Raw genomic sequence first — 24598 nt, forward strand, 5'->3', positions numbered from 1 at the left:
AACTATCTCCAAAAAAGGCTAATGTGATCCTGAAACACAAAGAAATTCTAATTATGGGATTTAAGGGGCTTTTTTTCTTTTAGCATCTGTTAGCTTTCTAGAGCTAACCAAGCTGTGCGGCAATAGGAGCAAAAGCAAACCAGTGTTTTTTGTAGGCAGAGCTGGTCTGTCCCTTGTGAGGTAACAGTCTATAAATGCTAATAAACAAAGAGTACTTAATGCCACTTAAAATTGTACACTTAAATTGTACACTTAAAAATGGTTAAAATGGTCCAAAACAACCAGATTTTAAGTTAATGGATTAAATGAAAAAGAAAATGACTGCGTTTAATTTAAAATGGTATTCAAGGATACAGATTAATGTCTTATTTTCAAATCCTAGTTAAGATTATTTTTCCCAAAAAATACGGATGTCGCATTATATAAAGAACTGGAAATTAATTGTAGGTCCCATCTTGAGACCTGGAAGGCAAGCAAATATCTTATCCTTAATCTAGCCCTGAAATTCCAATTACAAACTACCACATTCATTAAAGGTAATCTCTAGAAACCAGTACCTCTGTGTAAAATCACAGACTATGCCTCATTGTGACTTCAATTACAACTCATCCTGGCCTGTTCTTTACTTGACTGTCAGACCATTAAGAGTCTGCAACACTGTTATTTAAAAAACAATACAAGCTTTTTATTCTCACACCATATACACAATATAGAAGCAGAAAACAGAACTGAAAACACCACCAGGTTTCAAATACAGCACAGCTCTCTCCTAATCAAAGGTTTACTAAAGGTAACATGCCAAAGCCCCAACTATTGAACACAAATCTTTCTAAGACTACTCTTGCCCATATTTTTCTTATACATTCTGATGTTTTGCTGCACTGGGAAGTGAAAATCTGTCATGGTTTCAACACCCACCCACTATCTAAAGAATCCATACAGCCAACGGAAAACTTACCTCTGCAAAATGTGTTGATGTGCTGCTGCCACCACCTAAAAAACTGAAGAGAAAAAGCGATGAGTAGTGATTCTATTCCCAGGAACAAGCTTCCCTCCTGGAAGCTAAATATAGAATGGTACAATGAGAGCAAATCCCAATAAGGAAAAATAACTCATCCCAACATGACACCCTCAAAGGAAATTATGAAGAACTGGCATGTGGATTAATCTATGAAAAATATTATAACAAACTACAAAATCAAGGGTAAGCCAAATGAAAAATTGGGGGGAGGGCTTCCCTGGTGGTGCAGTGGTTAAAAATCTGCCTGCCAATGCAGGGGACACAGGTTCGAGCCCTGGTCCAGGAAGATCCCACATGCCGCAGAGCAACTAAGCCCGTGCGCCACAACTACTGAGCCAGCACTCTAGAGCCCGCGAGCCACAACTACTGAAGCCTGCGCGCCTAGAGCCTATGCTCCGCAACAAGAGAAGACACCGCAATGAGAAGCCCGCACACCACAACGAAGAGTAGCCGCCGCTCGCTGCAACTACAGAAAGCCCGCACACAGCAACGAAGACCCAACCAGCCAAAAATCAATAAATAAGATAAATAAATTTTTTAAAAATTGGGGAGAGAGACTATCACAGAGAAGGAAGAAGGATCCACAGCCAGCAATGCAGCTCAAATCTGAGCAAAGTAAGAAAAACATCTATTCTCAGAAGCTAAGAAATAAAACAAGATTCTCAAAATAATATTTCATTAAAAAAGCATTTAACCGATGAAAACAACATTTGAAACTACTGGGAATGATTAAATGTAGTAATGCAAGGCGTCTGGTACTATATTTAGCACCTTACAAAAGGGCTCAATAAATATTTTTTCTTCTTCTGATAGCTTATCCTATTCTATGATTATCCTACCCATCCTTCAGGGCCCATCCTCCATTAAGTCTTTTCTAAACTCACCAACCAAACAAGACTCCTCCACACTCCTCTGCACTGACTTTGATTCTAAATTCAACCTTGTATTATAAATATCTAGGGCTTCCCTGGTGGCGCAGTGGTTGAGAGTCCGCCTGCTGATGCAGGGGACACGGATTCGTGCCCCAGTCCGGGAAGATCCCACATGTCACGGAGCGGCTGGGCCCGTGAACCATGGCCGCTGAGCCTGCGCGTCCGGAGCCTGTGCTCCACAACGGGAGAGGCCACAGCAGTGAGAGGCCCACATACCGCAAAAAAAAATAAAAAATAAAATATCTAGAATTTTCCTCATCCATTTCTACTTGTTCCCCTCCTTTCATAAACATAAATTCAGAGGGTAAAGACTGTATTTTATTAATACCACAAATATATGTGTTTATTATGTATCAGCCATTATACAGAGCACTCACCACTTGTGAAAACCCTGCTTTACCATATCCTATATTGATAACTGGAAAGTAAAAGTTGTTGAATTAATATCACATGTATAAACCTATTCCCAAAGACTGGGGAAAAATATTTGATCCCACTGTCCCCATGAAATCTGCAAAGAAGAGAGGAAACTGGCTAGCACACTTTGGCGGAAACGGGATGGAAAGTATCACAAGAACTGCTGGATATCACTTTTACTTCAAGAGACACACACATGTGGACCAAAGTACACACACTAGCACACAAGCATGCACACACTCACCCCAATGAAATAAAGCCCACAAACTATTATAAATAACTTTCATTTTCAGAATTACAATACCAATCCAGGCACTGCACTCAGCTCATTGAAGAAACAAACACACTCCAGTTAGTCTGCAACCAAAAGTGAAACAACGAGGCTAACGCCATTCTCTATGTCATCATTCTCAGGCCTTATTCTCTAATTAGAAACCATTTAACAACTGTATTTGCTTCAGAAGTTAAAATATCTTTTGTAAAAAACACTTCAAATGTAGAACAAGCCCAAATGTACCAGTACATCTATGCTAAATAAATAATTGAACTACCACTATGTATCCATTTTATTACTCAAACCTAGATAGGCTTCCAGGGCTCTTTCCTGACTTTACCATATAGTTTCAAGAATTCAAACATCTTTGGTAATTAAAGCTATCAACTCTATCTTTTGGGCTTCTTCTCCCCCTGAAACTCCCTCAGCATTCCCTTTCCTTAAAATTCCTTTGCATTTTAAGAATGATAAGGCTAATCATAGAGAAGGGATAATAACAACCACAACATTCTGAGAAATGTTACAAAGCTTAAGAAAACTTACAAGATGCCCCTCTAGCTGAAAAGTCTAATAGCAAATGGAACCCATTATCCAATATTTACATAAGGACTTGCTCTCATTAATTTTTACCATCCACTACTTACTACTGTAATTGCTAAGTATTCAAATAAGCAAATGTTTATGAACTTTATAGAAGGGAATACCATGCTACCTCTAAGACTGATTCTAAGACAAAGATTTCTTCAACTATTTAAAACACTGATATTTCAAAAGACATAATCTTTGCATTTGAGTGTCTGGTACCAATAGCACCTGTACGGGACAACCTTTGACTTACAAAGGCACAAAGAAAAGAATTAAGTCAAATGAGAGCAGGATCCATAGAATTCATAGTTCCCCGCTAGAAAAGATTCATCCTGCAGTTACTCACAAACCTCATTTATAACCATACTTTGTATACAGGGCTAAAGAAAGCAGGATTAGTATTTAAAAACTTTGAAAAAATCGCCCCCTAACAACCAATATGCTCTTCATTCAATGCATGCAGAGCATACCTGCTTGAAATAAGTATTAGATGCAATTATAATAGCACAAATAAAAAGATATCCCAAGTTAGCATGCCATCCACACAAAACTGCTGATTTTGCTATCAAGCTAATCTTTATAGATTTAGAATTGGTATTGTGTTATTTAAAACCAAGATTATTATATCAACACTTAAGTGTTTGTACCAAACTAGATCCCATGCCATATATTGCCTTAGAAGCTCCAGTTCATTTATATATATATAATCACTGATCATTAATAAAGTTAAACTAATTGTACATACTGTAAAATGTGTAGTTTTTCCTGGTTGTGGAAGGGACCTTCAACTTTATATTCTGCCAACAGCAACAGTAAAGGAATTATTTACTGCCATTATTTTTTACTGCCCCAAAGTCATCCCAAGATTAAAAGAAGCTTCAGATTACAGATTCTTTTTACCCAGTCAGTATTTCTTCAGTTGTCCAACCAATGTTTAACCAGATAGCCAAAAAAGAACAAATGCATTATTACATTTACCCCAAAAAGGCCCTCCTATCAACACTATTCTACTTTTTGTTAAGCTTTCATAGTTTTAATCATATTGACCAAGAAGGAATACTTAACACTGTCACTTTCAGAAATAATGTCCCCTTTTTATAGGTTTTATACCATTAGTAAAAGCAACAAGAGCCAATATCAATCATTACCAACAAACTGATATTACAGTGGCAAGATGGCATAAGTTTGACCGCAATAATCCTAATAAGGACAAGGGACCCAAGGCTTCCGCAAGAATAACAACTCAGTTTCCCTGGCTAGAACAGCCTGTTTATCTTACTAGATATCTTTGTCAGAAGTCACTCACCAGCCCACCAAAGAGGTATAACAGAAATTTACCTTCAGGCCACAGAGTGGTCACTAAAAACCAACCAATAATCCAAGAGATCCCCAAACTCTTAGAAAATATATGAAAACTTACCAGATTTACTATGATATGGATACAGAGGTTTCCAAGGAATGCCACAGTAGATCTCATCACACCCACTATCACATCATTTTCCAAATCTTCCCATTTTTCTTCCCCTTTGCTCTGCCACTTCTCTTCTCTCTCTCTCAAGAGAGTATGTTATAAAACAAATTCCCTTCTATTCATTAAGTTGATGCTGAGAAAAATAATTCTGATAACAGAATGCCTGATTTATTCATGAGCTTGTACAATACCTGGAATCATCTGTCATTTCTTCAATAAAGCCTGATTCACATCTGGGACAAATATATTCCTATAAAAGAAAGGAAGACAAATAAAAGTCGTTCATCAGAAAGCTAAGCATATAGTTTCAGAATAATATGCAGTACACAAGCTGATGCTGTGAAATGTTGTATGTACTTGCTGACGCCCAGGACAGTTTTTTCTGTTATACTCTGGCAAATAAAGAATTCCATGAGATGTCTACAGAATGGCTTCACAAGCAGTTCCCACTGAGAACTAAAAGAAGAATGTCAAAGTTTTTTATTTTTTTTTTAAACTGGAATGAATTCATTATCTAATTTTCTATTCAAATCTACTGAAAAAGTTCCACTACATATATCAGAGCAGTAGAAGATTATAATATTCATGGGTACAGAAATTGCTGTATTTTTTTTACTATGTACATACAGGAGACATAAACTGAATCACAGAATAAATCAATTTGTAGACTAGGAATTTACAGTGAAGTTTTACAATATTTCTGATCTGCTTTTTGATTATCAGTGGTTCCAAATAAAACAATGTTCTCAGGTATTCTATAGAAATGATCATTTAAATAACCAGAACAATCCCATTAGATCAGCTTCTATTTCCTTAACTACCATGAATCTTTCTTTTAAATAAGTAAATATTTCTTTTAAATATCAAGCTTTGGGGCTGATAAGAAAGAATATAATTTAGAGACTGCCTTACCATAGTTTTAAAAAAGTATATTTTAACCACCTATTAAAATAGATCTGGGAAAGACATTTTCAACTATTTTCTTGCTCTCTATATTTTCTAAACCTGAAAGTTTGTCTTATCAGAAGGAAATGTAAGCTGTATTTGCCTACTCAAAGAAAGACAGTCAGAATGGTAACTCAAATATTCAAATGCTTTCTTAAAAGAGATATAAAGAAAAAAGACCAATCCCTTCTGTCAAGGAGATTAGTTTGGTGAGGAGACAGTCAATGCAAGAAACAGTAAAATTTAATAAAAGACTTTCTTTAATCAGTGCACACTGGGAATATAAACAAATACCGAAGTCTGCCTGATGGAATCAGGGAAGGCTTTATCTGAAACAGAGACTTAAAACAGTACTCTGTTTGCTCAATAAAAAAGGAAATTATGGGTTAAAAACTGTAACAACAGAATACAGCATGCATGGAGGTTGAAGGGGAATGGTATGATGAGTATGAATGGGCAGGCTGGAACCAGACTGTGGAAAACTTCACATTACCATGAACTTTACCCTGTGGATTAGAAATCTCTCAACCTTTTCTCTCCTCTATACACATGAAAGACGAGAAACACTCATAATGGGCATACTGTGAACTACTCCAGAAATGAAATAATCTGGAGACGATATGAATCCCTGAGGCCCTCCCTCTACTCCTTCATCCCCCACCCTCCCAGGCAGCAGTAACTACATTCCTTTCTCTCCCACTAAGAAAGTTTATCTGAAAGGAAGTGAGATTGACTTTAGAAGGCTAACCTTAAATCTATTCTAAAGTTAAAAAGAAAAAAATACCAATTACAAAATGTGATTTGTCACCATCCCAGTGCCAGGCCCTCGTCTTTCTTTTCTCTTCCTCTCTCACTCATTCCCACTGCTTTAAAATCCCCTGTATGAAAAAAATTAAAAATAAAAATAAATAAATAAATATCCCATATGTGAAACAACTCCCAAATGTCTCTCTCTAACCCAGGCCACTCTTCTGAATTCCAGATTCATTTATCCTCATACGTATTTTCTCTCATGCTCTTTCTCACTCTTACACACACACACACACACACACACACACACACACACACTCTCTCTCTCTCTCTCTCTCTCTCTCTCTCTCTCAAGAGGTGGCATTATCAGTTTGTTCATACCAGAAAACTGGGAGTCGTTCCTAACACCTCCCTCTTGCCTTCCACAGACAACCATCAAATCCTGGCACTCCTACCATGACCACATTTCTCAAACCTACTCCTTGCCCCACTGCCTTACTATCTTAACCCAAGGCAACACTGGCTCTAGACAATGAATAACTTCCCTCTTAAGTGTTGTCCTGCTTCTCTTCTAGTCTTTTCCCATCTGTTCTGCATGAAGAAGTCAGAATGATCTTTTTAAAACATAAAATGGACCATATATCATTTCCCATCTTAAAACCTTTCAACTATTTCCAAAAACACTTAGAATAAAATCAAACTCTTAAACATGCCTTACACGGCCCTAATTCAGCTGGTCTCTGTTTAACTTGCCAACCTCATTTCAGGCTACCCTCCCTCAGTGAATTCCAGCTACAAGGACCTCCTTTCAGTTCTTCTAACTCATCAAGCTCATTCCTACCTCAAGCTTTCATACATTCTGCTCCTACGACTGAAACACTCTTCCCCTAACTTTTTGCATGGCAAGGGACTTCTAGTCCTTTAGGTCTCCATTTTAAGGTCATGTCAGAAAATCCCTCTTTCATCATCCAATCTAAAGTGGTTTCCTCTTATTATTTTCTCCTATAGCACCCTGTTCATTCCTTTGTTGTAGTTTATCTTATGACAGGGCTGAAAGTAAGCTCATCACACGAGATGAATTGTGCCGAAGCACAGCAGTAGAGGGCTGCCGCTCGCTCAGGCAAAACAGCGGCGTCTGTCCTGCTGTGGTAGCTTTTATTAAAGCATTATCTAGGTTTACATTTTAAGACTTATTTTCTTAACATTCCAGAAGTGCCAAAGCAGCAACATATGCTTCTATTGATTATACAAGCAATAATGGGCTTTCTTTTTTTTTTTTTTGCGGTATGCGGGCCCCTCCTGCTGTGGCCTCTCCTATTGTGGAGCACAGGCTCTGGACGCGCAGGCTCATTGGCCATGGCTCACGGGCCCGGCTGCTCCGCGGCATGTGGGATCCTCCCAGACCGGGGCACGAACCCGCGTCCCCTGCATTGGCAGGCGGACTCCCAACCACTGCGCCACCAGGGAAGCCCAATAATGGGCTTTCTTGAAAACATGCCGTGCTTCGTCCCTGAGCGCAAAAGCAGCACAAGGTTCCCACCATTATTTTGATTATACTGAAGTAGCACAAGGACATTTCCTTGTGTTCCCACCACTCTGATTATACTGAGGACATCTCATGGATCAGTGCCCAAAGCACTCAATGCTTATTCGCAGGCCCCTGGTTTGCCGGGGGTTGGCGGGGGAGAGGCTCAAAGCATTCAGGACTGTTTGCAGTTCTGGCTTATTCGCCAGCCCCCAGTTTGCTGGGGGGGAGGGGGCCTCATGGGTCACATCTCCTTTCCATGTCCTCAGTTATTCCACTACATTCCTTTATAGCACTTATCACAATTTGTAATTAGACATTTGTTTAATGCTTTTTTAATGTCTGTCACCATTCAATAAGTTTTAAGTTTCATAAAGGCAGGGTCCAGATCAGTTTTGTTTACCATTATATCCCTAGGACAGAAAAGTGTTCAATAAATATTTATTGAATAAACAAACATGAAATTACTTGCCACACACCTCACAACTAGGAGTCAAAGTACCAGAATCTAATACAATTAGAGGACGGTTGGAGTGGAAGTAAAGAAAAGAGCTGGAAGCTTAAGAAGTTGTGGCCTGCTCATGGAGAGTGAAGCCTAAGATTTCAGAAGTAGCAATGTTCTGGATGATCACAAAGTCCAAGATACAGCTATGGGGGTAGCTGGCTAAAGTGGAGTAGGTATGAAGGTCTTCAGACTTAAAGGGTGGTCTACATTGATACTAAACTTCCAATAATGTTTAGAGCTGCGATAGAGAGAAAATAATTTCAAAAGGCAAATACTACAATTGGGAAGACAAAAAAGACTTGAAGCAAGAATCACACTGATTTAGAGTAGAGAAATGTACAAATCCTCTCTTCATGATTCCAGTCATGGTTCTAGGAATCAGGCTGTCAGCCATCATAGATAGCTCCTTCACAGAACAGGACACTTCAGAGGCATAAACCAAATTACAGAAGTACTATAATTACAGGAGTACCTAGTGGCTACTTCCTGCCACTAGGTACTCCTTCCATTTACTAGCACAATCAAACCTTTCTAGGTAATTCTATTTTTTTTTTTTTTTAGGTAATTCTATTTTGATTACAGGGAAGAGAACCAAAATTCCTTCCAAATGCTCTGTGAATTATTCTTGATAAAAGTAGCTTATTATAGAAGAAACCAACCTCTCAGCCATGAACTATTCCTCCTAAAATCAACATTACAGGAAATACGGAGAACTTTTCAGAATTCACAAGCCTGTCATTCTCTAATTATCAGAGTAAAAAATGCATACTTGTCTCCTACATACTTCAGTAGTCTGATCTCAGAACAAAGGTTTGGTCTGAGAAAACCATTCTCTTGGAAGCCTAAAAACCCAAAAATAACATTCTGAAGATACTATAGTTCCAGTTTCTAGATTTTCTTTTTAAAGGCCTGATAGCATTGTATTTACTACCGCCATTTTCTTCTGAAATCACACTAATTTCCCCCTGATTTCCAGCAACTGCTTCAAACTAATCTGGAGATGAGATGTTATGTAAGGGTGGAGGTGAATGAAGAATATTGGCCATGAGTTGATAATTACTGAACCTGGGAATATGTGGGCTTCTTGTACTATTCTACTTTTTTTAAAAAATAAATTTATTTATTTATTTATTTATTTTTGGCTGCGTTGGGTCTTCATTGTTGTGCACGGGCTTCCTCTAGTTTCGGGAAGCGGGGGCTACTCTTCATTGTGATGCACAGGCTTCTCATTGTGGTGGCTTCTCTTGTTGTGGAGCCTGGGCTCTAGGCGCATGGGCTTCGGTAGTTGTGGCATGAGGGCTCAGTCGTTGTGGCTCGCGGGCTCTAGAGCGCAGGCTCAGTAGTTGTGGCACATGAGCTTCATTGCTCCGTGGCATGTGGGAACTTCCCGGACCAGGGCTTGAACCCGTGTCCCCTGCACTGGCAGGCAGATTCTTAACCACTGTGCCACCAGGGAAGTCCCTCTCTCTACTTTTAACATGTTAGAAATTTTCCATGAAAAAGGTTTCTTTTGTTTTAAGTTACATCAGTCTGAGAAACACAGGTCCAGAAAGTGTTAACCAACTGTGTAAAGGGGCTTCCCTGGTGGCGCAGTGGTTGAGAGTCCGCCTGCCGTTGCAGGGGACACGCGTTCGTGCCCCAGTCCAGGAAGATCCCACGTGCCGCAGAGCGGCTGGGCCCGTGAGCCATGGCCGCTGAGCCTGCGTGTCCGGAGCCTGTGCTCCGCAACGGGAGAGGCCACAACAGTAAGAAGCCCGTGTACCACACACACACACAAAAAAACTGTGTAAAGTAAAAGTAGATTAGAAATAATCTATTATGTTAGAGAATTAAGGGGAAAGGGTACTTAGATTTATGAAACACCTACGTGCTTGACATTGTGCTATTCCTGTTAACCACTCTGTGAGGAAAACACTGTTATTTCTACTACACAAATAAGAACATGAAGTTGTAAGAAAGAAAGAAAGAAGTTGTCCGTGGCAGATCTGATTTTCCAAAGATGGCGCCAACAAAATCTCCCAACCCGCATGCTGTTCTGCAATGTAACTCTCCACTCCACCCTCTTTGAAACGGGAGGGCCCTGTGACTTCTTTACCTGTAGAATACTGAGTCAATTCCAGACAATGCTCTTAACTGCCTAACAGTTTCTGCTTCCTGACTCTTAAAGCCCTGAGCAGCCACAAAAGTCTGGGCTACTCTGTTGGCGTAGAGGAGCACTAAGACATCAGAGAAGGATTGGATTGTAAAAGGGAAAAACTATCTTGAAGGTCCATCCCAATAGAGTCTTCAGATGGCTCCCTCTCCAGGTTCTGTATGACTACAAATGCATGAAAGATCTCAAGTGAGAACTGACCAGCTGAACTCTGTAAATCCAGAGGAACATGAAAGATAATACTGTTTTAAGCCACTAAATTTTGGGGTGATTTTTTAGGCAGCAACAGAAAACCAGAAAATTGCCCAAAGGATGAAGAAGAGCTTTGAATCTTGGTCTTTCTTGAATTCAAAACTCCATATTCTTTTCATTACACTTCATTGATTGAAAATAACTATTCTTTTAGAGAAGGGAACAGGAACTATAATTTGCTGAGGATTGAATGGAAACGTTTATGTCAAGGCCAAACAAGGACTTGGGAGGTTCAGCAGCCTTTCAGCCCCCTCCTTCCCTTACAGGGGAGCAGTACCCTGATGAACATACCATCCTGGGTCTGAAACCTTCAATCTTACAAGCTCAGAAATATAATTTAGCACCTAGAGAAGATCTGTCTCTTAGAGGAAGAGTCACATAAAACCAAATTCAGAGGCCATCTCAGAATGCCCATTTAATTTCAATGAAAAAGAGTTATCAAGTGGCCCATTTACTTTTACAATTCAGCACAGTCTTCCTCAATAAATAAATCCACCTAAATAGAGGAAAGAGGCATACGCATAGAGGAAAGATTTTTGGAATCAGAGACCTGAATTCTAATCTCAGGTCTCTATTTATTAGATATGAAGTCTTGGGAGAGTCACATTACATTTCTGAGACTCCATTTTCTCATCTGTGAAATGGAGATGCTTGCTTCGATGCTGTATTACTGTAAAGTTTAAGATGTTTGCAAAATACTTAACTCAGTGACTGCCACATTAGATAGTAGACATTTAATAAATATAGCTATTATAGTTATTCCAGATTATAATCACCTGCTAAATAAGCAGAGAATCAGAGCAGTAGGCAACTGGATATATAGCTTGTGTCATCATGCTAGGATAGCCTAATATATCCATTCCCACTATGAACATAAACCACATCCTCAAAAATCAATGACCTGGGTTTCCTCTCCCCCTGGGCAAGAAGAACACAGCATATGTTTGCCTCTGACTCCTTTTCTATTCTTTCACTGCTGACCCACAATTCCCACACCCTCTTCTAATAGACAAATTCTTTCTCCTGTTAGAATATAATACAATTACTTGGCTGTATTTTCTTACTTACAATCACAATTTAGTCCTGCCCTACACTGAGATTACAACCAGACTGGACTGGATTTTAAGATTGGATTTTAAGTATTTATCTCTTGGATCACTTCTAAAGATGGCTAACTTGGCATTTCAATTTTTCCTAATTTTTCTTCAGAGGTACTATTAACTTCAATTTGGGTGAACATCCATGAATTAAGGAGAATTTGTAAGAAGATCAAACCAGAACCAAACACAGTCTCTCTCTGACTCTACACTCCTCCCACACCCAGGCCTTGGCCTTAGAATCATCCTCATATATTCATATAACAGAGTTTTGTTTGGTTTTTTTAAATATCTTTATTGGAGTATAATTGCTTTACAATGGTGTGTTAGTTTCTGCTGTATAACAAAGTGAATCAGCTATACATATACATATATCCCCATATCTCCTCCCTCTTGCGTCTCCCTCCCACCTTCCCTATCCCACCCCTCTAGGTGGTCACACAAAGCACCCAGCTGATCTCCCTGTGCTATGCGGCTGCTTCCCACTAGCTATCTATTTTACATTTGGTAGTATATATACGTCCATGCCACTCTCTCACTTCGTCCAAGCTTACCCTTCCCCCTCCCCGTGTCCTCAAGTCCATTCTCTACGTCTGCATCTTTATTCCTGTCCTGCCCCTAGGTTCTTCAGAACCTTTTTTTTTTTTTTAGATTCCATATATATGGGTTAGCATATGGTATTTGTTTTTCTCTTTCTGACTTACTTCACTCTGTATGAGTCTCTAGGTCCATCCACCTCACTACAAATAACTCAATTTCGTTTCTTTTTATGGCTGAGTGATATTCCATTGTATATATGTGCCACATCTTCTTTATCCATTCATCTGTTGAGGTAACAGAGTTTTAAATTTTAAGCATAATATAGGTTGGGGGGGAGGGAAAAACCAAGGATAAGAGTGAATTAAGGGCCCATTATATGTCTGGCACTATGGATATCTCTCCTTTACTTAAACATGAATATATCAAATCTTCACACCAACCCCTCCCCCCAAATACTGCCAATGTATGTAGTCCCCACAGTCACTAAGTCTTATCAAAAAATTTCATTAGGTCATTTCTATCATCCTATCTGTAAAAGAGAAGTATAACAACCCTAAGTTACTTACCCAGAATCACTGGAAACAGGAACCCAGTTGTTTCCACTAAACTAAGCTGCTTTCCTCTAGGGTCTGAATGTTTACTATATACAACCTAAGTGAGGACACTCAGTAGCAGGTACACTTGAATGAACTACTTCAGATGTTCCACTGTCTATTTCACCTAAAAATACCCACAGGCAGAAATATCTTTCACCATTAATAGTCTGAATCAGGGACAACTCCCTAAGTACAGCTTAGCCCTGATGCTTACCAACTTAGAAGAACAGAACTGGAGGACACAAAGCACTTGGAATACAAGAGAGAAAGGGAAAGGGTGGTTTTAATGCATTATTTTCTTTTCCTTCTTATATTTCAAGGGATCAATTATCAAAAAATGTGAGGTCTTGGTAGAGCAATGACCTGTAAGCCAGGACTTATTTATGTGAAGTCCCATGCTGTGAAATTTACATACCCTTGAACTTTATACAAATTTATATCCAATGTTTATTCAGAATATGAAATATAAAGGCTTACTATTTATTTCCTAATTCCACAGCTTTGCTTTTCTATACAGTCACGATCAAAGTCTATTTTTTTTATTTTATCTAAAAGAGAAGCCTATTTCCTGTGTCATTTGACAGAGTCAAAATCTAAGATCACAATATTAAGTCAGTCATGTTCTATTGTTCACATTCTCTTCGAGTATCACAAGGCAAAACTGTTCAGAAACTCCTAACGAGAAGGATTAGGAACACAAACTGTGAAATACATCACAGTTCCTACCTAGGCTAGAACCCACCACACCATGAATTTCATGCCAACTCACATCTCTAACATCAAAGACACTACTTTTTTCTAGAGACTTTTTCCATAATCCCCTATGATCATCCCTTTACAAGCCAGGCTGCACTTCCTCCCTTTTCAAAAGCATCAAGTGAGCCCCCAAACAAAGATAACAGAACTGAGATAGGCTGGGACCTGTGACCTGGAACCCCCTACTGGAGTGCTTGCACCTGGACAAACTAAGGAACTAAAAATAACTGCACAGAGGCACAGTTGGGGCAATTATCAACAGTAAGATACAAAAAAGGCCACAAACCAACTGACTCTTTGGAGGTGCTGGGTACAAAAAGCACATGATCCCTACACAGGGCACCACCTGTGGGCAGACCAACCCGCCCCTACCCTCACCTCATTTAAGGAACCAGCTAGGCCCCACCTCAGAAAGCAAGCAAGGGCACCTGTTTTCTTATTTTCACTCCCTCATGCTGGAGTCCCAATAAAGCCTTGCCTGAATTTCTCATCTGGCCTCTTATCAATTTCTATTGATTAAAAAGTCAAAGGACCCAGGTCAGTAACAGAATTTCTGAGCTCTATTCCCAGTTCCACCAGTTCATGGTCTTTGGGAAGACCTGTTTCTCCATCTGTGAAACTAGAACACAAATGCTGTCCTCATTTACTTGTCTCCCCTAACTCTCCTTCAGGAAAACAAGAAGTCTCACTCATTCAATTCTTCTTTTGAGGATAAGTACTTAAGATCAGGATATTCACAGAAGTTTGTTTTATGTGCCTTTACTTCCCTAAGTGTGATTTTATTATTACAACATAAACTTTGTACATGATTTCAGTGACTTTTAATCCCAGGTTATTTTTCTTTCCCCACCAAGCACGCTTTTCTTTCTGCACAATGCTTGGAATTTGAGCTTAGAATATATTTGCTGAATGAATGTTGTCAGCTTATGTAAGAAGATTCTATCAGCCTAAACTGAACGTAAGACAAAATTTTCCTCCAAACTATGATGGTACACAACAGAACTAAGGGCAAACTTTTAGTATCATTTACCATTTTATATCTATGCCCCTGAGTTGTTCTCCTCTTTGCTGCCTTTAGTGTAAGCAAGCAAAGAACACTGTAACTAAATCTTTTCTGGCTATGCTGTGTTAACTTTTTCTCTGATAATTCTTATAGTTTAGTCTTTTTTTTTTCTTAGAAAATTTGGCTTCTTGTCCATCTGATCAAGCTTATATCAAGTAACGCTTTGTCTTGTGACCTGATTTTCTGCCTTGTTACACAATGAACTAAAGAAGGTTGGTTGATTATACATTCCTATTTGGAGTCCCTGATAATGTCAATGTTCAATCACGGCCTGGAATGAAGGAACAAAATGATGATGGTTGTGAATGTTACTATTCTTAGGGAGTGAGACCATAAATAAAGGCAGTTCTATTGGCCTGGAACTGAATCACAGCTCTCCAAACAATATTTAAATTATATAGGTATCTTTGTATAACACTAAAAAACTGTGGCCTAATGGTGTTTTTTTTTTGTTTGTTTTTGTAAACTGGTTTTCTTCCTGATTAACAGTCAGGGGAACAATCACTAAAGATTTGAGTTCAGAGAAATAATTCACACTCAGGATTAGAAACAGACATACTTCTGGAACCCTTTTACAACACTAGTGTTGCAAGATGAGAAAGACGTATGTTACACTACTGACCTTATTAAAAACCTTGGGAACTCTGAATCTGCTCATCTAATACTGATTGTATGTTAAAACAGAATGCTAGTAGGGAACAGTTCTCAGAGCTTTCTGAGAGTCTGTTCCAGGATTATAATCCTCAATTTGGCTCAAATAAAATTTTGCATTTCAAAAACAAAGAACCAGGGGCTTCCCTGGTGGCGCAGTGGTTGAGAATCTGCCTGCCAATGCAGGGGACATGGGTTCGAGCCCTGGTCTGGGAAGATCCCACATGCCGCGGAGCAACTAGGCCCGTGAGCCACAACAACTGAGCCTGCGCGTCTGGAGCCTGTGCTCAGCAACAAGAGAGGCCGCCATAGTGAGAGGCCCGCGCACCATGATGAAGAGTGGCCCCCGCTTGCCACAACTAGAGAAAGCCCTCGCACAGAAACGAGGACCCAACACAGCCAAAAAATAAAAATAAATTAATTAATTTTAAAAAACCAAAGAACCAGAATGCTAGTATATTATTAAAACAGGACTCCCTAACTGAATCAGCACCTACACTTGGCACAGAATAATAAACCAATAATTTTAGTGATCAGGAAAACAAAGTTGAAAATTTTAGGGAATTAAATACTTTCCTTATTCTCACTTGTTCATATTACTTCCAAACACTTTTTAATCTAAAACATGCAAATTAAGAAGAGCAGTGAAAGCTAATTTGCTGAATTTGCCTTTTACATATTATTAAACAAAAAGTAAATGTACCATTATAAATTGTTTTCACACTACATCAACTATCAAAATAACAGTAATTTTTTTTTTCAAACCAACAGGCTTAAGGTACAAAATTTCCATTCCTCAACCTAACTTGTCTTAACTAGGAATACGAATGCCTCTAACCATTCAGCAGTGACTGTATTACAAGATCAGAACCTAATAACTGGTACTATAAAATAAAATCAGGGAATCAACAGCTTCATAAGTTCATTTGAGAATAAAGTACCTCTGACTACCACTTAAATTACAGAAGATTCACTAGAAGCAGCTAAGTTCCAGTCAACAAGTTAGTCAAAAATGATGACAAGAGTGGTGAGGAAATGAGAAATTTAAAGGCATATAGGAGAAATTGTCTAAAGGAAAAGTAAATCAAGTCTAAATGACAAAGACTGAATCTTGCAATATGTTAAAAGTACTACACTAAAGTAGTGAACAATAAGCAAGAGAAAAGAAGAGTGATAAAACAGGAAAATGTTTTCCTGTGACTAGCAGTCATTCTCAATGAGGATAATACAATCATCTGTGGGACATTTTGGACATCTACTGAAGTGTTGCCACAGCAATTAAGAAATGCTACTTAATTTAATGGGCAGAGTCCATAAGCATAAGAAACTCCAGCACAAAGAAATGTCTCTATTCTTAAACTTCCTACGGATAGTTGAGTAGATAAAAAATATCTTTATAATTACCAAAGCCTAGAACCTAACTCCATTATATATAAACACCAACTCTTTCTACATATAAATACCATGCACTGTATGTCCAGAAAAACAACTACTGAATAAAACAAGAGAAAATTATACTTTATTTGTACCTTTATCAAGAATTGTTCACCATTCTGGGGGCTTACCACTCAGGCTATTTAAGGCATAATTACCCTTATAGCTAATCTCCTTGGGTAGCTGTTATGTCTGTGTTTGGTGCCAATATCTACTACATTATATATATCTTCCTATAATGGACTTCTGAGTATTTACACATTGAAATGCATATTATTTTGTCATGAGTTACTTTCTTTTTATTTATCCTTTATCTTACATCTAGAGAATTTTTTAAATGTATATGTAAGGAAGTTGTATTACCTAAGAATTTCATTTCATTAAAGGTAGTGTTTCAAAATGTTTATTATAAAAAGAGGGCACTGGGTCTGACAGGTATGAGAACTACCGGGCTAGAAGATCAGCATCACTGTAGGATACCTATAGGTTTTAGTCAATCCAGAAAAAGAAAAGAAAGGACACATAACTATGGGATTTTTTCTTTCTTCTGAGAATGTAAATTCTAAGCATGCTGAAAAATGAACACAATAAAACCTTTATTGGAAGACGGTCCTCTAGGTTTAAGTCTATTCAAATCTGCACAACATGGAAGTGAGTGGCAAAGAGGTGAATATAGGATACCTTGCCTACTAAGAACTTCCTTGTGACACCGTTGAAATCATCAAGGAGAGAGATTATCTAATTTAACAGCTCTTCAAGGAAAACAAAACTAACTGGCCTATTTTGGGAAAAGAAGCTGGGCAATCTATTTAACATACAAGAAAAGTGTGCCTAGTTTAAAATCACCACTTCTATTTGTTATATATATGCATTGGAGACTTCTAAGGAACCTTGAACTGCTAACAATTGAACTTAAAAGATTTTTTAAAAAATCCTTCAGAATCTAACCTAAACTTCTTTATGTGAAACTATAAGAACTACCTAAAATGTTTCTCCTATGGTAAAGGCCTTATTTCTCTACAAATAAGGACTGCTCATTCCTACACAACCTTTCAATCAAAGATTACATAGCTCCATTTCTCCGAATACCCACTCAAGCTTTCAATAGGCACACCTCAGTAGTATTTTACAGTGGGATATACTAAGATAAACTGAGAGGGTCAGATGACTCAACTCCAGCCCTTTGAAGAATTAGTATTAGAACAAGAATTGATAACTTTAATTCACCCACTCGACCAAGAGGTTGAAGAAACAACGTTTAAGCACAACATCTCCTAAGCTCAGGAAAACTTTCAAGAGCAAGAAACACAGAAAGTAAAACTTGATTAATGCTAAGATGAGCTACAGAAAAACTAAGTTAGACTTGTCTGCTTTTTGCTTTGTTTTCAAACTGGAATTTCCAGATGTCGTACTAAGTTACATGTGGTGTTACCACCTCAATTCCCAACTGACAAAAAATTTGGATACTTTTCTTTTAGAAGTTGCCCCACAGTGTGTAACTTGAGAGGAGTGATCCAGTTGCTCTGGTCTCAGTAACCACAAGGAAAGAAAGTGACCCCAAGAGATACTGCTATAATGGAATAGCAGCCACTTAACTCCTGTTCTAAACAATCCCAACCATCAGGGCTTTGGCTAAAATTATATGGTCTCAATTATCTTCCTGAAAATTCTCAACAGGATCCCAAAATTCGAAATCAAAACTAACCCAGGACAAAACCTTAAGCACGACTGACATGAGAAGCCAATGACTATCCCTTTATCCTTCTATACCCAGGGCTCCTGAACCTCAGCGCTCTAGACATTTTGGGCCCGATAATTCTTCGTTGTGGGGGGCTGTCCTGTCCATTGAAGCATGTTTAGCAGCATCCTTGGCCTCTATCCAATAGATGCCAGAAACAACCCTCCCCTTCCCCCATTAGTGACAACAACCCAGTTGTAGAAAATGTCTACAGATGTTGCCGAATTTCCTCCTAAAACGCAAAACTGCCCCCAGTTGAGAGCCACTACTCTACATTATCTCCTTTATTTATCAATATTAAGCTGTGGAGACATAAAAATAAGTCAGTATCCAAAGGCTTCTAATTCTCAGACCCCTTCTAATTTGACTACAGAGAATAAGAAACAATCCACTTTTTTTTTTCCTCTTCTAATAAGATGGCTGTCTGAAAGACCTTAGCATCCTCTCCCTGGACGTAAGCAAAGGTCATAAAAAGCCACGTAAACATAAAGAAACACAAAGTGTTAGCAATCAGCTGGTACTTCCCCAAAAAATATAAGGAATTTCATCTGCAGTGAGTTTAAAGATTCTTGTTCTTCCTCATACTGAAAAAAAAACCCCACAGATTTACCCAAGATATACATGTCTATTTATCAGTAGAATTTCAAGACCAGAACTAGCATTCTACCTGTAAGAATACCTATTCCTTATTTCTAGATCTTTGCAGGGAATATACTTACTGACACTGTATGTTCAAACTTCACATGGTAGTACCTGCATTTTCTTCCACTGAAGCCTTTTAGATAAAGATCTCATACCACTAACGCCACTACTTTTTAAATGTAACTACGGGGTCAAGAGACTATCATTCAAGAGACTTTTAATAAGCAATTGCTATATAGCACCAGAAAGATGCTAGATAATCAAGCACACTTTTTAACTGAAGTCACCAATAGCAGAATTTAAGAAATCTAATTATTGGGACTTCCCTGATGGCGCAGTGGTTAAGAATCTGCCTGCCAATGCAGGGGACATGAGTTCAAGCCCTGGTCCAGGAAGATCCCACAGGCCACGGAGAAACTAACCCCATGCCCCACAACTACTGAAGCCCATGTGCCCTAGAGCCTGTGCTCTGCAACAAGAGAAGCCACCGCAATGAGAAGCCCATGCACCACAACAAAGAGTAGCCCTCGCTCGCCGCAACTAGAGAAAGCCCGCGCGCAGCAATGAAGACCCAACGCAGCCAAAAATAAATAAATAAAATAAATTTATTTTTAAAAAAAGAAATCTAATTATTAAAACCTATAAAACCCAGCTCAAATCACTAATTTGTTCCCTCAGCTCAACAAAACTACTAACATTACTTAGACACCGTTCTAAGATCTAAGAATCATGCAACTTTAAAAAGCAAGGTCAGTGAGCTTAGAGTTTTAAGAATCACAAAGTCTTTAGGGAGTCTACTTTTTACCTACTCTTATGGGGTGGTTAGAAAGTTTTCCTGTATTAGAGTCATTACAAGTACAGCACAATGACAATGACTTGTATAGCACATGGTAAAGAACCAAACCAATATTACTTATTGATAAGGATGACATTTCATTAGATCAAAGGTGATATAATAAGGAGATGTGAGAGGGAGAGAAGCCAGCTACTTCCTTCAGACAAAGCCTCAGAGGTGAGCAATACGCTTGCAGTCCTTAATTACACTGGTCTCTTCTCTGGCTTTGGATACTCTGATCTCCATAAAACACTTAAGAATCACCCTAGTTTCATCAGTACCAAAAGTAGTTTACTCTGCATATGATTTATCTCACCTGCTTAATGACGCTACAGGATTTAATCTCATAAGGTAATATTCCCTGACCTTGATTTGAAAGTGGGGGAAGGTACTATGGAGATGGAATGACACCTTTACATTCCATGACACAGCCCTCTGTGGCACTACCCAGTCATCCCTAAGTGTCACATAGTTAACTCCATCAGTCTTGGCTATCTCAATGGGATAGTCAGGTGAGGTAGAAGCTTCTGCTGTATTTTCAAAATAACTTTAAGTTACTTAAGTGTTTCCTTTGTCATCTGATGACCAAAAAATATACAATGCCATTTTACCCAGTTATATATACAAACTTGAAAGACTAGGGCTTCAGACCATATAATCAAAATCTCTTATTTTAAAATCCAAGTTTAACATTCACTAAATTTTACTAAAACCATTTCCACTGTAAATAGGAAAACACTGTTAATTAAAAAATAAATTCCTAAATCATTACTCACTTCTAGAATAAAGGCTTTTTAGAAACCTAATGATAACAATACCACTGAATGTATTTTCATTCTAAAATTCCCTTCATGATTTCCCCCTCATTTCTTAGTATCTTCTTTCTAAAAGAAACTTTTGTCTTCTTATCTGGGAGGATCCAAATCAAAAACACACAAAGCTGAGATGGACAGATCAGGATTAGGAGTAAGGAGGTTATTTCATCAAATTAAATTAATTCAACCAAATGTGGCTTAACCTACATAGCATTAGTCACACTCCAATCTCTCTCAGAAGTTATAAGCAAAAAAAAAAAAAAAAAAAAAACTTTTAAAACAGCCATTGAAGTTAGCTGGGCCTGTGAATCTTTCAGAGTAGCAGGACTGACAAGAAAAACAATAAAAACCTAAGGGTAGTTTCAGGGATGGACATTGAGCAAGCTATTGCTATTGCCTGTATACTTCCAAATGTATCATGAAGTGCTGTAACCTAAAGACTGGGGAAGGGAAAAGAAATAAAGAATTGTAAAACCTTGCAACCTAGTCCCACTGAACAAAATTATGACTTTATGTGGTGAATAAACTGGCAAGAGATGAGATGGCTCTGAAGCAGTTCCTCCCACTGACTGGGTGAAGAAACCTCCCTAGCAATAGCTCACTAAAGGCTGATGTAAATCTCAATACCAGCCTCTGGTGTTCAGAGAGAGCGACACTCCTGGGTAAGGGATCTTGTGATCCAACTACCACCAAAGTACCCTCTTGAGATGTAAATTAACCCCAGACAAAGAAAAACTTTATTCTGGCTATCTGCAGAAAGACATTCAGGTTTACCACAACATTGATCCAGTTCAAGAAACAATGCATGCCTAATGAATGCTGAGTACTTACAGTGAGGGAATCCCAAGTTTATATAAAAAATTATTTTTAAAAAACTTCAATGTTGTCCAATATATATGATAATATTACTGACTAACCAGTGCTGAATTGGTTTTTCAGTAGCAGAGATTGATTTGTACTGAATCAGCCACTTACCAACCTGGTCATTCTTACAATCAACATTTTCAAGATGACAGTCTAGGGTTAAGGATACAGAAATGGCCATGAAACATGAAACTCACTGGCTCATCCACAAATCAAAACTATATTCCTAACCTCACTGCACCTTTCCTAAAAATGCATAGCAACAATGATTTACTAAATGTTTCTCCCTTCTTCCTCAACTCACTCTTCCTTTTCTACCTCAGTCTATGCTGTCTCCTCAGTCTGAACTCTACCTATCCTTCAAAACTCAATTTAAATCCCATCTCATCTGTCTTCCCCGACCTCACATCACCAATGCTACCATGTCTCCCCCTCTCTGAATTCTAAAGCACATTATTATCCATCCTCATTCACCTTAGCTGTTACTTTTTCCAACAAAACTGTGAGGTGCTTAAGGGCAGGAACCACGTACTCCTCAGTATCACCTCCAGGACATTCAGCTGAGAGAACCTGGTATGTCTGCAGGAAGTATTCAGTTGCACTTAATAGTGTTAGGCCTCAATTTACAAATCAGGCATGACAGATAATAAATCAGTCTAAAAAGATCAACAACTGCCCCTCCATGTATCAAACTAAGGCTTAGAAAAACACCTAAAAAGTCTTTCAAATGATCCCTTTTCAAGAGCACTTTGAAGTGAGGACTTGAGATGGTAAGAAGAAAAGATATAAAAAGTTGCGGAAAGTTAGACTGTTTTCTCACTCCTAAAGGCAAACAGTGAACAGCAACTTGAAGATCAGAAGAGCTGAGGCCACACTGTTCAATAGGACATCACATTCAACATGTCACTGGTCACACACATACTGGCTGAATTCCAGACTCCTTCTCAGTAGTAAGGGAGCATTCTGGAGGCTCTGATGTCCGCTGACAAAAAAACAAGGCACCTGCTCTTCTCAGCACTGAAGCATGGCAAAAAGCACAGACACAAACACAGCCGAATCAGCAAGCAAAACTAAAACAGCATGTAGATGACACTGCAACTATGAAGTTGGCGGTCAGGCAAAAAGAGAAGAAAAGAAAATGCTGTAAAAGCCTGAAAACGCACAACCTTTAGGTGGAAAAGGCTAAAATAACTTTTAGGCACTTTTCACTGGACTCCGTTTGTGTTTCCAAGAAATAAGACATACAGACACACTTTAGCAGGCTTTCTTACAGATTGTATGAGCCACTATAAACACTTAGGGAAGTTGTTAGACAGGCACCCTGTGTTAAGGCTGAACACAGATACTTCTAAGGAAAAGAACAAACATAACTAGTTCTAAAGATGTGGCCAAAGGTAGGATTAACACTCACCCTGGGGGGTCTCCCTGTGGTAGCTATAACCCAACCCCAAGCAGCCTGTGCGACTGGCGTGCTGTAGCTGGCTAGCACGCTGCAGAAGCACTTTTTGTCACAGCCATAGCACTACCTCTCTAGGGGCTAACACAGTCTGGCAGATAGTGGTGAAAACCAATTTTACATCAGATGATGCGGTCCCCAGCATTCTGTCCTAGATCTCTTCTATTAAGTGAAGAGATAGAACGGGGGAGGAGGGGTGGGTAAGGCAGGTGGTGCTAAAGACACTGGCAGCATGACAACTAAAATAAGCAAGTTGAAACAGTATGTTCTGCCTTCTTCCTAAAGCCATTTCCTTCAACAGTGATAGGGAGCGCAGGCAGTCTGCAAGTCATTAGTTCACTGCTGTTTTCACTTTCACAAGAACGCTGGAAACCCCTGAATAGCAAAATCCCCCTCTCCATCCCAGTTACCTTCCAACCCTCTCTTTCTTTCCGTGCTTTCTTCCTCCTTTCTTCCCTAGAGACAACCGAATAAGGACAATCCTCAGCAATCCGCTATTTTGCTTCAATAAGGATGGGGGAGGGGAGGATCTGGTGAAAAGTGGAAAAGGAAATAGAGAAAGGTGAGAAGCAACAGCGGAAAGAGTATCGAGTGGGAGAAAAAGAGAGGTCATCGTGGGAAGGAGACAAGGTGAAGAAGAGTGCAAGATAACTGAGGGGATGTCAGTAGAGAACTTGCTGAAGAAGACCAAAAAAAAAAAAAAAAATGGAGAGGGAGGGCTGGTCAAGAGGGGAGAGAGAGCGAGGGGCAGGTGGAGCATGCGAGCGGGAGTTACGGAGCCAGGACCGGGACGCCCGGGGTTTGGGGCCAGCGACTGGGAGGCAGCAAGTACTTAGGAGACCGATGTCAGGGGAGTCGGGGATGGGCGGGAAGCTTAAGAGCCGTTCCGGGATATCGGGGAGAGGAATCCAGGCCGATGCCCGAGCGCAGAGGACACAGAGCTCTTACCGGTAGTTTGGGGCTGACCTCGCCCTTGCAAAAGTGGCAGAAAAACCGGTGCGCGGCAACCGCGGCGCCCGCGCCGGCCCCGGCCGCCGAGGCCTCCGCCATTTTTCTCTTTCGCCGCGGCCGTCCGAGAGGGCAGCCGGCCGGTCGCTCTCCAGGTCGCTACCTCCCAGCTGCTGTCGCCGCCTCTGCCGCCGCCGCCGCCGCCGCCGCCGCCGCCGCCGCCGCTACCGCTTCCTTAGTGCTGCCAGCCGCTTCAGAGCCAGCGCGGGTCACGTGAGTTCGCCCGGCCCACAGAGGCGGCGGCGCAAAGAGCGACCCCGAGGCCCGCCTCCCA

At 39.6% G+C, this 24598-nt stretch overlaps 1 protein-coding gene across 1 annotated transcript in view; it reads right to left on the bottom strand.

The window, feature by feature from the left end:
* RNF115 (ring finger protein 115) overlaps positions 1–24554 on the bottom strand; it is a 62228-nt gene extending 37674 nt beyond the window's left edge. The window contains exons 1-3 of the mRNA XM_032618512.1: positions 24265–24554; positions 4892–4950; positions 959–1001 (exon numbers count right to left, since the gene is read on the bottom strand). Of these exons, the coding sequence (XP_032474403.1) occupies positions 959–1001; positions 4892–4950; positions 24265–24366 (204 nt within the window). The 5' untranslated portion in view covers positions 24367–24554. The remainder of the gene's footprint in view (positions 1–958; positions 1002–4891; positions 4951–24264) is intronic.
* Positions 24555–24598: the final 44 nt, after the last annotated feature.

The sequence above is a fragment of the Phocoena sinus genome, chromosome 1 (assembly GCF_008692025.1).
Source record: "Phocoena sinus isolate mPhoSin1 chromosome 1, mPhoSin1.pri, whole genome shotgun sequence".
Lineage (NCBI taxonomy): Eukaryota > Metazoa > Chordata > Mammalia > Artiodactyla > Phocoenidae > Phocoena > Phocoena sinus.